The sequence below is a fragment of the Odontesthes bonariensis genome, chromosome 8, assembly GCF_027942865.1.
Source record: "Odontesthes bonariensis isolate fOdoBon6 chromosome 8, fOdoBon6.hap1, whole genome shotgun sequence".
In the NCBI taxonomy this organism is placed as follows: Eukaryota; Metazoa; Chordata; class Actinopteri; order Atheriniformes; family Atherinopsidae; genus Odontesthes; species Odontesthes bonariensis.
The window spans coordinates 34644880-34662702 of record NC_134513.1 but is presented as its reverse complement, the minus strand read 5'-3'; the positions used below and the strand labels follow the sequence as shown (position 1 = coordinate 34662702).

At 41.0% G+C, this 17823-nt stretch overlaps 1 protein-coding gene across 1 annotated transcript; it reads left to right on the top strand.

Annotated features, from left to right (window-relative positions):
• Window positions 1–998: 998 nt before the first annotated feature.
• Window positions 999–2759, top strand: il22 (interleukin 22). The gene is made up of 5 exons (XM_075472570.1): window positions 999–1215; window positions 1531–1602; window positions 1701–1850; window positions 2252–2311; window positions 2655–2759. The coding sequence occupies exons 1-5, from the start codon at window positions 1039–1041 to the stop codon at window positions 2757–2759; spliced, it is 564 nt and encodes a 187-aa protein (XP_075328685.1). The 5' UTR covers window positions 999–1038.
• The last annotated feature ends 15064 nt before the right edge of the window (window positions 2760–17823 follow it).

The following is a 17823-nucleotide window of genomic DNA, read 5'->3' as shown; positions in this document are numbered from 1 at the left end:
AAACACACCGTAGAAGTAGATCAGTGGTAAAAAAGCAACCCGTTCAGTTGCACTGATGATGATAGTAGTGCAGCCACTGTCAATACCTTTCCCCCAATTCGACCAGTCAGTGGACACTTTAGCCAGATCCTCCTGTTCTCAGGAGGACAAAGTTCTTCCTCATTCTGAACCAGTTAGAAACTATTTCAAAATATGAAGTGGGCAAAGATAACCTGGAGAAACCCGAAGATTAAGAATGAAATGATTGCAAATGATCATGTCATGTCCACTTTAACACGATGTCACATGAGAAAAGTTGAAGCCTAAAGAACAAACTTCAGATCATTCGTCCTCGTTTTACGCAGCATTACGACACTCGTCACCTTTACCTACTCCAGTCCCTTTAAAGTAATCATGGTAAACTAGCAATGCACTGTGTGTGCAAAAGGGTGACGACAATAAATCTGCTGTAAAACTGGTAAACTGAGTGGAGTTTTTCTTCTCAGGGAAATAAAAAGGTCACTTCCAGTTTGTAATCCACCAGGGACCACAAACACACACACACACACACACACGCACACACACACACACACACACGCACACACAAAGGAAATGAGAATTGTACACAGAAGTTGAATTAAAATGCTCTAAGCAAATTGATGACATGTATTTATGAAGTTGTTACACCTTGACTGACAGTTAATTTCCCCTTTGTGGAAAAGACAGTAAACCAATACCAGGTCAGCACTGACCTGTGGGGGTGTGTGCCTGTGTGTGTGTGTGTGTGTGTGTGTGTGTATCACTGTGCGTGAGCGCTGGGGTTTTTTCGATGTCCTATATTCTTGCAGAGGGGGCGGAGGGTGGATCTGTATAAAGGGCCGTGGCACAGAGACGTCTTCACACCAGCACCTGCTGACAGGTTGGTGCACACGCTCAGACGCAGCAGTTTCCTTTAACTCTTTCATGTTCTGACCGTCAGTTAACTTTATCATCTGCTTCTGTCTTGCAGCTCAAAGACTCGTCCTCTGAACGGATTAACGTCCTCTATCTGCCCGAAGCATGCAGCTCAACGCCATCACACTCGTCTCCATCCTCCGTCCGGCCGCCGCCATGCTCGCCATCCTGCTTGTGATTGGCTGGAGCCAGCAGGTGGTGGCACACCCAGTTAAGAAGTTGCTTGACGGCCCGCTACTGGACCCGTCCGTGCAAGAGACGATCCTTCATGTGTCGCAAAATGTAAGCCTTCAGTTTAAGATGTAAAAGTTTGACAGAAGACAAATCTTTCATTTCGCTTGTTGACTCAAAAACAAACGCTCATGTTTAACGAGTTTAATCTAAAGTTTTGTTCAGGGTGTCAGAAAAATGAAGTGTGATTTTTTACACCAAAAAAACCCAAACAAATTTATTCTGCTTTTAGTTTTAAAAAAAAGTTATTTTTGTTTTCAGTAAAATAGGGTTCTGGTTCGGCACCACCATAAAAAAAAAAACTGGCAATATTTCACATGATCATTATTTTGAAGGTTAATAAGTTGTGGTAATTTGTCTCTTCAGGCTCAGAAATCAGAGCCAGAGGAGGACACCAGCATCAGACTGATACCCAGACGTGAAGACCCTGAAGACCAGGTGAGTTCCTCTCCCTGAGAATATGCCCCACTGAGGTAACACTTTCAGAGCAGGACTCTAATGAACTGTAACATGTCTGACCTCTCCCCCTCCTCCAGGAGCACCTGACGATCTGCTGCCTCCACGCCAACATCCTCGACTTCTACCTGCGCAACATCCTGCCTCACCATAACACTGAGTATCCCAGCATTCCCAAACTGAGGATCGACCTCCACCGCGTCAGCGAGGATCTGAAGACTCATGGCTGCGTGAGTTCTCATTCCTTTATTCAGTCATAATTGGAGTTAGTTACAGTTATGTTAATCACTGCATCTTGTTGGTGATGACAGGTAATCTTTTAGATTTACAATAAAGTGAGCCTGGGGGTAATGTTTCCCGAACCGAACATCTGACAATAAAACCTGAAAATGTTGAAAATAACAGACTTTCGCTCAATGAGTGGGTCACACAGCCTGTCAAATGTAAGAGGCGATAACGGATGCCACTCATCTTTTTCTGCAACATGTGGCGGAGATGTGGTTGATCCTAAAATCGATATCACCTTTCTGTGGTTTCCGAGACTGAACATACAAAACACATGCTCACAGATGAAAGTGATAAGACCTTTAGCAGCCACTAACCTCCAGAACCCACCTGTCTGTCTCTGCAGAACGTGACTCACTACCACAACCATCATCAGGCTGTGGAGTTCCGCAGGAAGCTGGAAGAGGTGAGATTTCACTGAAATAAATAATTCAATAATATAACTGGAATGAGTCGACATTTTATAAACTGTGAAGAGGATCAGATATTAAAAACGCTTCATTAATCAGTTAATAAGGTTCTGTTTATTAACAGTGATTTTTGACTTCCGATTAAGGGCGATTACCAACAATAATTGTGATACTGAAAGAATAAAATATCGATATTTAATGATGACACATGATGACTCGTGATTGGAGCTTTTAGACGACCTCACTTTGAATTTTGGGTGTAATTCAGATGTCAAAAAAAGATGAAAGATTTTCTCTTTATCCTGGTGCATTTTTTATCGTTTCTCCTGTGTGTTTCAGATGGAGGGGGAGCGCGGCATAAACAAAGCGGTGGGAGAGATCGACATCCTGTTCACTTACCTGTACGATTACTGCGTCGAGCCAAAGCCGGCCGCCGCCAAATGAAGCCTTTACGCACTTCCGTCAAAACACGTTTAGTCCTATTCAAACTATTTTAGCCGCAGCTTTTATACCTTTTATTTATTAACATATTTAAATTGAGAACATATTTAAGTTTTTTAACTTTCACATTGAATATTTATATTGACTGAAACGTTTTGTTGATCAGAGCGTTTTGATGCCAGAGCTGAAAGGACTCCGGTGTTGACTATGTTGCCATGTTATGGCTCATTATTATAAATGTTACAGTATTTAAATATGTATGCACTGCATGGATCCAAAGTTTTTCAAATAAAAATCTTCATTTGTCATCATTTGTCTTTAGTTCTCTTCTTTTCAAAGCTTTGAAGCACATGCTGTGATCTGTTTTGTTTCAGACCTTAAAGCTGATATCAGTCAGTGTTGAACTGTGTATTCAGACACCAACAAGAAGAAAGTGCACCCTGTTTCAGCTCTAAAGCTTTACGCATCAGGACATAATAAGTTTCAATATTCACAAATGCGCAGGACAGATTCACAAATGTATTTCTGATGCACACACAAATATAACTACATTTACAAACTGCTTCTGGTCTGTGGACTTCGCTGCATTTGTGTGTGGATTTTGAGACTCCCCTGACTTGCTTCAACCCACAGATGTCTTTTTTTTTTTTTAACACGAAATGATCTGCAACCAATCAGATACCTTCCTTGTTTCAGCCAATCATAAGAACGCACCCATAATCCATTCAAACTACGCTACATGATGTAGCCGGCGTGCCTTTAGGCCTCAGTATGCTTCTCCGTCGCTATCCGTCAATCCGTCTCTGTAGTCACGGAGAGGCTTTAAACCTGATGGCATACTTGTGTTGCGGAACACAAGTATGCCATCAGGACAACAAATCTGGCCTACCCTATGGCAGCCCATTATCAACAGGCCGGACATCCCTCTGCTTCCTCCCTAAAGGTGATGGTGATGGAAGTGGTCCAAAAACCTCTTAGAGGTGGAGACCATCTGAGAAGCCTCCTCCAGAGAGAAACCTTTTGGATCAGTAAGCTGAAGGCAACCTCTTTACCAGGCCTAAATGAGGAATGTGACTTTTCCCCTTTCCTTTGAAATATTGTATGCATTTGACTTGTGTTTTGTTGTCTCTTTCTAGTTTATTGTTTTTTTGTTTGTTTTTTTCCCTTTTCCCCTTTTTGAAATGTATTGTCTTCTCACTCTCTCTCATCAGTAATTGTTATTATTTATACAGCCAATTACTGCAAGTGTTCACTTGTCACATGGTGTGATGAGATAGGAAGACTCCACCCACTTTGACACCTATGGGTGCCATTTTAAGCTTTGATTTACTTTCTTTGTCTATGCTCTGATGAAGGCCAATATGGCCGCAACGCGTAGGCCCTTGTGTTTTTAACCAACTTGCCATGCTATATTAAAGGCTTTTTTATATTACAAAAATCTCAGAGTGCCTCTGCTCTTTCCCCCTTTTTTTGGTCTGAGATGTAGCTCTTGGGTTTTTGACCTTGGGGTGACCTTGCTGTAATAATCTTTCTCTCCGTAGATTGATGGACTCCAAATAGTTTGGAAATGACCTTCTAACCCTTCCCAGATTGATGGGCAGCAACAGCTGCTTCTCTGAGATTATTGCTGATGATCAGTTAATCAGCGCAGTGTGGAAGCAGTAAGTGTTCACTTAGTTTTTCACACACTGCTTCAGCCTCTTGTGTAATATTTCATGTGTTGTTCATCCGAGGATGGATTTACCTCATTTTAGTACTATTTATTTATTCTATCCTGATACATAAAACCTCAGAAACGAAGAAGGGAGTTATTTATTTTTTACACGACTGTATGTTACACAGAATTAACATAGAAATAATTAACTTTCGTCAATATTCAGCCAACACCAACGATATATCTAAATAATAAGTGAACACGTATGTTTTCTTTCTATATATATTGATTTAATTGATGATTATTTTTAATGGGTTTTTTATTTTTTATTTCTTTTTAATGATTTTATTGCCTTCTTGTGATTTTATGTAGCTGTAAAGCACTTTGAATTAACTTGTGTACAAATTGTGCTCTATAAATAAAATTACCTTGCCTTGCCTTACCATCAATTCACACTAATATCCCTCCAACAACCAGAACTGCATTCAAACAACCTTTCTGGTAAACTGAAAGAGATTTTTTTTTAATGATTTGGGGAAACAAGTGATATAGAAATAAGAAATGAATCAATTAGTAAGTATGAGAATAGGCATAAATTGCTTTACAATGTGTAATCTACTTCAGTAGAAATTCCTTTAGTTATCTTCATGATTTCATTGACATTATTTTAGTTTTGGCTGCAGGGTGTCACTCGACTTCTTTGTCACTCTTTTTCCATAATGTCAGGATGGAAATGAACCTCACCACATCTTCCCCCACACAGTTCAGTCCAGTCCACACCGGCCGGGTAAACAGTAAGTAGTGTGGTGGCGACTCTTAAATAGGACAGCGGTGTATTCTGACGTGTCCTGGCATATCAGGACAGTACCAGTGAGCAGCATCACAGCACAAGACAACACCTGGGTGTTCTGACATGAGTCACACACCAGGGCGATGCCCTTTAAGATGGAATGGGTGACAATCAATACGTTGTTTTTGGTCCAGTTGAATCCCAACAAAGTTTAACTTTTAAATTTAACTTTTTAAATGCAGGCTTTCTATTTTCAAACTGAGATATTCCAAGAACCTTGGCCATCGAAATAGAAAAATCCTGCCAAAAAAAGCACTAAAACACCACCAACAACCAACATTTGTGAAGTATTCTGCTCATAGTATTTATCATAGTATGACTTCCAACCTCACTGGGTTGAACTGACTGACAACCATTAAAAAAAAGAGTCTGAAATAAAGTTTAAAGATGGCAGAAAACTACAGACTGTGATGCGAGAACACTGATAAACAATGCTGGAACCGATTAGAATCATCAAAAAAGTCACTAATAATGCTTAAAAAACCTGCGGAAAGTCAATGGATGATGCTGAAAATCTGGAAAAGGAAACAAAACTAAAGAGAAACTGCTGGACATGAACAGCGCTAAACACAAACAAACACTGATGAATGAAGCTAAACCGAATCAACCAGTTCCAGCTCGATGCAACATGCGATCATGCTCGTCTGGACTCAGTGGACGAAAAAATGTTTCAGAAAGCTAATGGACAGTTAATAAATGAAGAATCTGATCAATGGAAGCATTAATGAGAACCAGGAAACTGGGAGATTACTTTATCACCTGGGCATGAGCACTTAATATTGTGTGTTGTCATGATTTCTGCTGCGGTGGACTCGAAGCTGTTCTCTGACACTTCTGACTTACTTTAACTGGTGCAGAAATCTGCAGAAACCACAAGCAGACGACACCCACCTACTTACCTACTTTCAATGGTGTAGGTTTAGTTTCAGCTCTGACTGCTGGTGAAAAGGTTTGTGGGGTTTGTGTTTGTCAGAGACCAAGACTCACAGCAGATTGATGTTCCGTCGGGAAAGTTTGAAATGTTTCTTTCTAAAAGCCAAAATGACGTCATTTTAATTAAGAAAAAATGTTCATTATTACTTTTCTCAGATTCATATCCAACTATGAGTCTTTTTTCCCCCTAAGCCAATGTGCACAACTTAATGAGAAGTTTGAAGGCTCCTCTTTGGGCTCTGCGTTCTCTTCCTTTAACTCCTCTCTGCAGCGCCACCTGCTGAGCGGATGCCGGCCGGCCGGCCGTCCGGCGGCTACAGTTTGTTACCATGTGAAAAGTCGCTCACTGCTCTCAGATTTCTTTTGAACTTTGAATAAAGTTCATCTGTGAATAAGACATGCAGGATCCAAAGAAGCACAGAATTTGAAGAGGCTTTGTTTTGTGATGGCAGTGGCTGGAGGTCTGAATTCTCATCAGTTCATTCTTGATAACGTGTGAATGATGGCTAAGCAGACGGAGGCCTCCAGCTGCGGCTGTTACCTCCGCAGAGGCATGAATGTCAAGCTAACAGTCATGTTTTCATCCTCCAATGTTTCAAAGTCACTTTACTTCTGTAAAATGAATCTTAACATACAGAAAACCTTTCCCTTTTTAGTTTCTTTATGGGGTAAACTTAACGAAGCAGCTCATGTTTGTACATTTAATACAGTTTTTTGTTGAAGGTGGCAGCAGAATCGGGCTTTTAGTTATTTTTTGAGTTCTTCTTCTTGGAGTCAAGTCTCGAGCTCATAACTATTAAAGCACACCTTGATTTGTAGTTTTAATATCCACCAACAAGCTCCTGGTAGAACTCTGGTTTGACAGAACTGGTTGCATTCTTGTCCTTGGTCAGAACTTAGCTTTTTATTCTACAACCAGCTTTGATGTGTGTTTGGGGTCACCGTCCTGTAAACTGAGGACACTTTCCAATTTTACCGTTTGTTTTAATCCAGTGAGCTGTGCCAAGCTGACTTTTCTTGATGCTGGCAGAAGGAAAAAACAACACAAAACCAGCCCCAAAGCAGGCTAAAAACAGTCCAAACTAAGTCATAAACCAGTCGACTAACTAGAACGACTGTGTGTGTGTGTGTGGGGGGGGGCAGAGCTTCACCTGTGTGATGACCTCACAGGTGATTTCCCACACAGGTGTCACCAGGAAAAGAAGAAACACCAGCATACTTCCCTCTGTGTGTGTGTGTGTGTGTGTGTGTGTGAGAGAGAGATAAGGATCCATATTTAGCCGAGCGCTTTGTGTTGAAACAAAGGCTGAAACAGGCTCAAACACTGCTGATTTATTTCAGTTATTTATAGAAGCACAGCTGTTTCAACAGACTGGCACACTTTCGTTTTCAGAGTTAAATATAATCCAGATGACTCTTTGATTTTCTCAGATTTACAGCCTCCATCTCTGTGAGTCAGATGATAAATAAAATGATGTCGCATGCGTCTGTGAAATGTAAAAGAAGGTCAGCGGATCTCGCCCGGGCCACAAGGAGGTGTTAATGCTCCTCAAGTGACAAGCAAGAGTCAAAGGCCCAAAAATACATCTAATGTATAAGCTGAAAATATGTTAAAACAAAGCCCAAGACTATTACAAGACCAGTTAATCATCAAATCTGAAACCAGGCTAAAACCAGTGTACAACTGTATTCAGAGCAAACTGAAACAGCCCAAACCTGAGGGAAACGCAGTCTGAGACCAGCACCGAACTGATCTGAAAAACATTTCCAATGGAATCATAATCCAGTTAAAAAACAAAACTAAAACCAGTTCAACCAGTCTTTCAGTAGCTGAAGGCTGTATGTAAAGAAGGCTTTGTAAAACTCAGCTGCACAGTAGGTGCTGTGAGGCTGCTGTACATGTTCAGTGTTTGTGGATGTAACAGAGGAACCGTAAGCTCTGCAAAAATCATGTTCCTCAAACTCATGTGATGGTGTGTCAATAAAATCAAATCAATTTGTCTGATAAGAAACAATAATCTGTTAATTTAACCCCTTAATGCCTATTGTCGCATATATGCTACAAACCGTTTGACTCAATCAGCCAGCTGAGTTAGCATCTTTATTCCCCCAATGCCGGTTAGTCCATATTCACTGCGTACCTAGGAACCTTTATATAAATAAATATGGAAAAAAAAAGGGTGAATAAAAAAACATTGGGCCTCATGCAAGAACATTTTCGTATTTTTATTCTAAATTTCTCTCATTTTTTTCGTAAGAAGGTCTCGTACGAACACGCCACGTCAGATTCAACAAACGCTCTTAACTTCGGAAAAAGTGTGTAAACGACTTGCGGAAATGATGAATCACACCTGTGCGTATCTAAGTTCACGTGCACGAGGATAGTAAATTTGCATACTCCACGCCCAAAATTATACCATATAAGGCTGCGCTTCCACGCTCCTGTGTCAGGAAGTGTTGAGTGTTGAGTCATGAGAATGGGATCAAGGCGCAAATAGAACAACTTTAGGGGCTCTGAGATTGAAGTTCTGCTTTCAGAGATCCAAAAAGGAAAATCTGTCTTTTTTAGCAGTGTCAGCAGTGGAATTACGGGACCTGCTAAAGCGAAGAAATGGGAAGCAATTACGAGTGCTATTAATTCTGTGTCACCTGTAGTTCGCAATGTCACCGAAATAAAAAAAGAAATGGTTTAATATGAAAATGGCTTGAAAAAAAAAAACGTCTCCCCCTGGGCAGGCGCTCGATGACTGCAACTAAAGCCGTGCAATCAGTTGTTGCCTCATCATGATGGCTCTTTGATGGGGTGGTCCATTAGGGGGGTCTTCTGGCACCTTCTGGTCTGCCTGGGCTGGTTCAGGTAGTAGGAGACCGTTCATGGCAATATTGTGCAAATCTGGCATGCCTTCTCTGGGCTATAGAGCAGTTTGCCCCCCGCTGTATCGAGACACACCCACCTGGCCTTCAGCTCAGTGCGTTCCACCACAGCACGGGTGCTTTGATGCGTATATGTGTCTCGTGCTCCAATTATGTTTGGCAGTCCAGCCAAGGCATGAAAGTCCCTGTTAATTTGTACTTGTTGGACAGCGGTGTATGGGAATTTGATGTACCATGGGTGATAAACTGATGAGAGTTTTGATGACCAAGGGGAGCGCACGACTCACAGAGGACTGGGACACCCCCGATCTGTCTCCAATCTCGCTCTGAAAGGTTCCAGTGGCCAAAAATCCAAAGATGGTGAGGACCTGGGTGTGTGGTGGAATTGGGTTTGATCGGCGTGTTTTTCTCTGGAGTTGTGGCTCTAGCAAGCTGCATATTTGCAGTAGCACAGTCCTTGGCAATCTAAATTGCGATGTCAGCCATTCGTCTGTCTCCACACGGTCTCTTCCAAGAGCCTGACGCACTAAGGCATCCAAAAGTAGCAAGACAGCCGCTGCGCTTCCCGTTACAGATTCAAATGAACCTTCAATTAGTGCACAATTTAAAGGCAGGGTAGGGGATCTTTTTCTGGAACATTTTTTTACATATTGCTTGAAATACTCTTCACACCCCCATTGCAACCAATTAATTAAAAGTTTTGACACAAATATGAAAAGTTTTAGTGGCCTCTAGAACGTACAATCTAGGAAAAACAGTATCCAATCATTGTGAACGGACCGTTCACAATGATTGGATTCTGATGCCGTCTATCAAACTGCAATCTGCTCCTCCCTCCCCCTCCCCCTCCTTCCCCCTCCTTCCCCCTGTGCGCGTACCCTGCTCCGTGAACGAAGCTTGGCAGGAAGCTAAACTAGAGCCAGCTTGGCTAGCACCTAGCATTATTAAACGTATAGTTAGCATAAACTAAATACTAAATACTAAATACGGCAACGATCGATGCTTGCTGTCAGAACAGCGCTCGTGCACCTTCGTGCTCGTGCGCGTTCATGTACTCTAGAGGCGTGCCTTCGGGGTGGAAAGTGAAGAAAAGGGTTGGGACTTTTTACCTGTGTATTTTCAAAATGCAGCTTCGCTGGACTCAAAATCCAGGATCTCCTACCCTACCTTTAAGTCAAACAGAATAATGTCAGCATAATTATGGGGTATAATGTATATTTATTTATGTTTTCTTCAAAGTAATTAAATATAAAATCCATTAGTCAAGCAAACGTGATTTGAATAACAGCGGACTATTTTACGAAACTCCTACGACAGCTCTGGATCACTCGTAAATTCTGTTCGTACCTGAAAGAAAACGTAAAATACGAAAAGATTGGTGAATGCGCAAATTCTCTTAAATCACTCGTACGGACGATTTAAGAACAAATCTGTGCGTACGAACGGTTCTTGCATGAGGTCCATTGTTTTTTCACTGTTATATTACTGTGTTGTTGTTATCTTATTATTGACCATTATGCCTGGTGTTGCAAAAGAGGAACATACCAAATTACATACCAAACATACCAAATTGACTCCAAATTGACCAGGATTCCATCTACTTAAAGGCTAAAACACACACAAAACATTTTTTTTATATACAGCTATATAAATTCAGGCGTTAAGGGGCTAAACATCCCTGTGTCATGAAGGGATGAGTCTTTTGTGGTGGCGGGTATGTGGCGTCACCACGACAGCAGGAATGTTTTCATCGGTCTTCGTCGTCCTCCTTTGTGGTGACGAAGGCTGCAGGTCCACAGTTCCATCATGCATTCCTGATAATAATGCAATGCAGTCTTGGCACAGATATAAAGGGATTATACGCTGTGATGACAGACACAAGAAAAGCCAGTCAGCACCTGAGAATGTCACTGCTGCTACACCTTCAGAGGTCTGGTGGAGTTCACAGTGTTTCTGTAGAAAAATAGTATCAGCTGGGTGGTCATAATGTTATGACTGATTCTGAACTGTGATACTTGTTTATGCTCACTAAATTAAGTCTTTAAATCTAGTCTCTGAGAGTCTTTAAAACTCGACTGAAAACATTTATTTTGAGTTATTCTGAGCTCTTCTTCAGTGACATAATTACATGAGGTAGGTACGGACATGCCCTCCTGGCTGCAGGTGCTTTACTGCCACTGATTTACTACTGTTTAAGGACACTGGAACACACAGAGAAATTCCACTTAGACGCTTAGAAAGCATGACTCCACTCAGGAAGCTCTAGCAATCAATATCAGGACCTTCCAACTGTGAGTAAAGCGTCAAGCAGCAGGTGTTTATGAAAACACGGCACACAAACTGCAGGCAGTTTTCCAGTAAAGCCAACAAACCTGCAACCTACTTCAATCCGACCGCACATCTAAAACCAGCCAAAACAAACATCTGATAGACCGGCAAAAGGATTAAATACCTTGTGAATCACAGAAGAGCTGCAATAAGTCAATAAATCTGTCAGTGATTTGTCAAATAATTGACTGAGAATATAAAATATAGTTGGACGGGATAGTTGGATTTTTCTCCTCTAAAATCCATATTAATTAAAAAAGAATTAAAAAGAAACTCATTGAGTTAATTGAACCACACTTATGTGTTGTTAAGTGTGACCATATGTAGCCTAACATCTGCAGGTGGTAACAGCTGCATACGTGTGGTTAGACCTGAGGAAGGCTTGCTGTTATAACACATAAGTTACCTGAAGATACATGTATCTACAGCGGACAAAGAATGAAGTGTACAGGCTCTAATAAGGCAAATATAAGTTATATAACATCGATATAAGGCTTACTATTAATTAATCTCATCTCCAAAACATTACACAAATACCTACATTTTCCCGACCGTAAGTATTAAAGGGCGAGCAAAACCCCTCAGATTCACTCATTATTGAATATCTTCGACATCCTAATGGGCCCAAACTCTGTCCAGTCAAATCAAGGTAGCTTTTAGAACCTATTTCTTCCCATATGGTTACAAAAAGTTAAACTGCCTACTTTCTCTGTGGTATCTGAGACGCATCGACCAAGCAGTTGGTCCTCCTACACCTAACCAGGGTATCGTGTTGTTGCCTAAACATAAACAGGGACTGAATGTTTTAGTTGGTATTCTAACCACAACTGCAATACTTTCCTAAACATAAAGTAGTTTTAGCTGCTAAACTGAACCAGGAAATTGTGTATCCAAAACATAACCAAACAATTACTGAACCAAAACAGAGAGATAGAAGAAAAGCTTTCCAAAAATGGACTCGAAAACACTGTAGTCCAAACCCAGCAGTTCTTCCTTCAACCCCAAACCAACCAAGTAGCTTTGAACCAAACGTCTTTTATTTTAGCCACTAATTCTGACCGTATAATTGTGTTGCTTAAACACATTAAAACAGTGAACGGATGAAAACAGGGAGGTGGAATAACTGCCCTTCTAGGTGGTCTAGAACTCTGCCCCTTGTTCGTAACAAACACTCTAAAATGATGTTTGCGTCTGATATGTTCACAACTGTCAGTGCACAGCCACCAGAGAACACATCATTTGTATGTAAAACCTTTCCGGTCAGTACAGTAAAGCTAATCTGAAGCGAGCTTTTGAAAAACCGCAGTCCTTTTATTCCAAGTTTGAGTTGTTTTCGTTCCTCTAAAGCACATCAAGTCTGGCTTGAAACGGGGGAACATATAACATTCTTTACCTTTACTGTTTCAATCCACCTTTGCTTGTTCTTCTAAATCTTCTGAATCAAAAGCAGCAAAGGAAACTTTTTTGACACTTTGAAAATGAAAACAGGTCACTCTTATTATTCCCCCCACATCGTGCATTTTCTTTACCTTTCTACAGTTTGCTTTGATGAGCAGAAGGGAACACTGCCACCACTGCTACTCTAAGTCTTGAACTGACTTGTTTGAAAAGGTGTACAAACTTCAGAACAACAAATAATAATCAGATTCCACAGGATTTAACTTTCTAAAAATCTGAGGTATCATGTGAAGCATGCACAGCAGTTATCTGACTGAGGCAGTAACTACTGCAGGTTTATGATAAAAAACAAAAACGAGTGTAAAATCCCTCATGTTCAGTGTGCTCTTTGCAGCAGGTGCACCGTTAGGAGCTTCACTGGCAGTGTGGCTGCTTGACCTGATTACTGTTCAGACTTCCAGGAACAATAGAACATTTCTTTTGACTCACAAGCTACAATGCTTCTTCTTCTATGGCGCCAGTGGGCTGACATATTTGTTCAGCCTTTAATCTGGGTCGGGTGGCGACATGCAGCTTTTAGAAACCTGTGATGTGGAACACAAACCTGCACCGTCACCGATTCCTCCGCTGCATCAATCAAGGCTGCAACCTAGTTCTATCTGACCGCACATCTGAACACCAAAACCAAGTTTCCCCCAAATGAACTTGATCACAGAGCGGGGTGGTGACATCACTGCTGCTGCAGTGGGACAGGGCGCCTCAGCAGAAAGAGGAAAGTAAGGAGAAGGGAAGGGTACAGGAGACAAGAGGAAGAGGAGACAGGGAAAGGAAGGAGGAGGGAACAGGAGAGAAAGGGAGACGTCATCCGGGAGACTCCTTGGAAATTTGCAGCTGTGAGTCAGTGATATTAGGAAATTTCTGCAACAGGAGAAGAGGGAAGAAATAAGGGGGGGAGTGTCAACAGAGGGGGGGGGGGGGGGGGGGAACTATACGGTGTATAAATGAAGCAGAGGGAGTGGAGTTTGCTGCAGTTGAATTAGTCTCTCATCATCATCGTCATCACCAAGATGTCTGCTCTCATTTTGCTCATCAGCATGGTTGCTGGCATCGTTGCCACGGCAACATCTGAGCAGGGGCTCACCTGCCGACAGGAGATACACACCGAGCTGATCCGGGAGCTGTGGAACCGGACCAAACAGCTGATCAATACATTGCCGGTAGGATCTTTTTTTTTTCTCCATCATTCTCCATCAATTACAGACTGATCAATATTTCAATTTATTATCAAGCAAATATTCCCAAAAAAACAACCAATAAGTCGATTTAATATGAATTAATATCTAAATCACCACACATTGCCGTGATTTTTATTGATTAGTCTGATAATCTATACATCAGTAGACTTAACAAGTCTCAGTATGTCTGTCACATTACGAATAAATACCAATAACATATTGATTGTTCCATTAATCAATCATGTAATTATATCAGGTAACTAACAAGAAAAACATTCCTGATGAAATTTTACCATCAATAAGTCAGTGTAAATCAGTGATCAATAATCCATTTTTATTAGCTAATATAAAAAAAAAAGTCATTGGTAAACTGCACTGATTAGATCAATAGTTCAATGAGTTATCAATTCATCATCAATATTCATTAATAAGTCGTGTTACTACTGTTGTCAGGTTATCATTGATTAAATGCTAATAAACAATTTCATTAGTCGATCATTTATTATGTGGGTTTACGTTGAATTAAATCCTGGTTAATATAACTTATTGATTAGTGTACCAGTTATCACATTTTCTCACTTAAAGATTTATTATTTATCAATGAATTGATCTGACTGTTCATCAGGTTGCCACAACTTAAACAGATCCATGATCAGTCGCACATGAGCAGTTGTGTCACCGATTATTATTGATCAGTTTTATTTCTTGAGCAAGATAAAAATCTAAAAAAAAACATAAAACTGTAAACTTTTCCACCTTAAATCACTTCATATTTAGTTTATATGGCTGCAGATCAATTTCTGTGATTCCAAATTTGATTGATTACGATACACAACTTTATGTTTCTCTGTCACCGGACGACTGCAGCCCAGCAGACGTTCTGTGTCAGTGTCTGGAGGAAGTAAACACCTGGATGAGAGAGAATTTTCTACAATTAAATGAAGACAAAACTGAGATCATTCTGTTTGGGAGCAAAGAGAAGAGGGTCAGCGTTGGTAAATATCTTGAGACTCGGGACCTTACAATCACTGACCAAGTTGGTAACCTCGGAGTGTTGATAGACTCAGATCTGACTTTCAGCAGCCACATCAAAGCTGTCACCAAGGCAGCTTTTTACCACCTCAGAAATATCAACAGAATTAAAGGTTTCCTCTCCCAAAAAGACCAGGAGAAACTCACCCATGCATTCATCTCCAGTAGACTCGATTACTGTAACGCTCTTTTAACTGGACTTCCCAAAAAGAGCATTAAACATCTGCAGCTCATCCAGAACGCTGCTGCTAGAGTTTTAACCCGGACTAAGAGATCTGAACACATCACAGCAGTTTTAAAATCTTTACTCTGGCTTCCAGTCAGTAACAGAATAGATTTTAAAAGCCTGCTGATGGTTTACAAATCCCAGAACGGTTTAGGCTCAAAATACATCTGTGATATGTTCAGAGAAAATAAAGCCAGCAGAGCTCTTAGATCCAAGGACTCAGGTCAGCTGGTCCAGTCCAGAGTCCAGCCTAAACACGGAGAAGCAGCATTTAGCTGTTATGCTGCAAACAAGTGGAGCAAACTGCCAGTGGAGATTAAACTTTCACCAAATGGAGACATTTTTAAATCCAGATTAAAGACATTTCTTTTCTCATGTGTCTATGCATGAAATATCTTTGAACTTATCTAGACTGTTGCCTGATTTTAAATTCATTTAAATGATTTTATTTGTTTCTCTTTATATTCTTTTATGTATTTTTAATGCTTCTTGCACTCCCTGCTGCAATGCTTTTATTTTATGTGAAGCACTTTGAACTGTTTGTACATGAAATGTGCTATACAAATAAATTTGATTTGATTTGATTTGATTTTGATTATGGTTTAAAAAAGGAAAAAGCGGGTCGAACACGAAGAATCAAAGTGTCTGAGACATGTACGATTGGTTTCACTTTGAGGTTTTGTCCGTTTATGTTCAGCATCCGACCAGAAGTGAAAACCTGCAGCGCTTCAACCAGATCAAAGCTTCTGATCAGATCAAAGCTTCCGATCAGATCAAAGCTTCTGATCAGATCAAATTCTTCAACCAAAAACAGAAAAAATACTTTGAAATCACTGCAGAACAGAAAGCTCATTACTTTGCATAGAACTTTTTACTCTTAGAGCAGCTTTTACCTGTGATTTTACACGCTTTGTTTTTTGAACCAAATTAAACCAAAACTAATGGTTTTATGTTTCTATCTACAGACAGAAGAGAGTTTCTCCAGGAGACACAGATTTTTGCCCAAGTTCTGCACCAAATGTTCTGAGGTGAGTAAAAAAACAACCATTCACTCACCATGTGTGCTAAAATGGAAGTCTGGTGGAGGTAAATCTTTCCTCGAGGTTTCGGCTGTCAGCCATGACGGTGTCCGTTTGGTTCACCTCAACCACAACCACACCCTTAACCATCACCACTGCGACACCTCACCAGGCCTGAACCATAGCATTCAAACCAGCGACACCTCAAACAGCAGAGGCCCCGGTGCAGTCAGGCGGACAGTTTGGATTCCAGGGAGGAAGTGCTTTAGCTGAGACTCTCCCCGACCGAATTAGTGACGTATTCGTGCTTCTCTGGAGTTTCATGTGTTTGGGTTGTTTGTACAGCAGCGTTTGTGGCTTTTACAGACAGTCTGACAGTCTGACTTTTGGCTTGCTTTGCTAAATCTAAGAAGATGAAAGTATATTGCAGTTTTTTATAAAGATGAACCAGGAGCAGAGGTCAGAAAAGCTTCCCTTTAGATGACGTGTTCACACCAAACAGCTGTAAAGGTCAGTGTAGACTAAACTATGGATGGATAAAAGTTCCATTCCAGTGTTTGCATGGAAAAAACATTCTTGACTTGTAGCTCCAAAATCAAGTCAAACATGCCTCCTTCACAGAGCTTCAAAGCTAACATTAGCTTCAGTTTGACTAATTATCGAACATTCTCATGATGGCGCGAAAACTTGTTGTCATCTCCTCAGCGCGTGATTGGCTGGCTGGAGATACAGGAAATGATTGAGGTCTACCAGAAGAGCGTGTTCAGCAGAGATGTGATCCAGGAGCTCCTCCCCCGTCATTACAACGAACTGATGGACCGGTTGCAGCACAGACTGCAGCACTGCGTGAGTACACGACCTTTAGCAGCCGCAGTCCCGTGACCCCGACTGCACACGGGCCCAGAAATCCTCAGCTCTAACGTGGTGTTCTCCATGTTCAGGTTTCATCCTCAAAACCTTCAAAATATCTCAACGACATCAAGAAAATGGAAAGAAAAATCAAAAAGGTAAAGACGTACACACCGTACCACGACTGTTCATACTTAGAAACACCTACAAGTCATTCTTTAGTTGAAGTCTAAAAAAGTAACACCACCCACGCTTTGTTGTGCCAGACCAGAGCCAAAGGAGCGCTGAAGGCTGTAGGAGAGTTCATCTTCATCCTCAGATGGATCGATGAGCTGGCACGACATCACATCTGATAGATCATCTTCATCACCATCAGCCTCACCATTCACAACAGGATAAACAGCCTGTTTATCCATGAACCTCATCATCCTCAGTGTTTCCATCACCTCTACCATCATCAGTCTAGATAAAACTGCCTCTTCAGCATCAACAACCTCACCATCATGCTCAGTATTATCTCCATTACCTCCATCATCATCTTCAGAGGATTGTTACTGTCAGTTTTTATTTAAAACTATCAGGTCAAATTGGTTTAAAGTGAGATTTTTTGCAGGATTAAAAGCACTTTAATTAGTTTTTATTTGATCAATTATGACAGAAGACTGATCA

Bases quoted from the DNA above. Each gene is read 5' to 3' on its own strand.
- il22 (XM_075472570.1), top strand. From the start codon at position 1,039: ATGCAGCTCAACGCCATCACACTCGTCTCCATCCTCCGTCCGGCCGCC. The intron at 1,603-1,700 runs GTGAGTTCCTCT...CCCCTCCTCCAG, and splicing joins GTGAAGACCCTGAAGACCAG to GAGCACCTGACGATCTGCTG. The intron at 1,851-2,251 runs GTGAGTTCTCAT...CTGTCTCTGCAG, and splicing joins ATCTGAAGACTCATGGCTGC to AACGTGACTCACTACCACAA.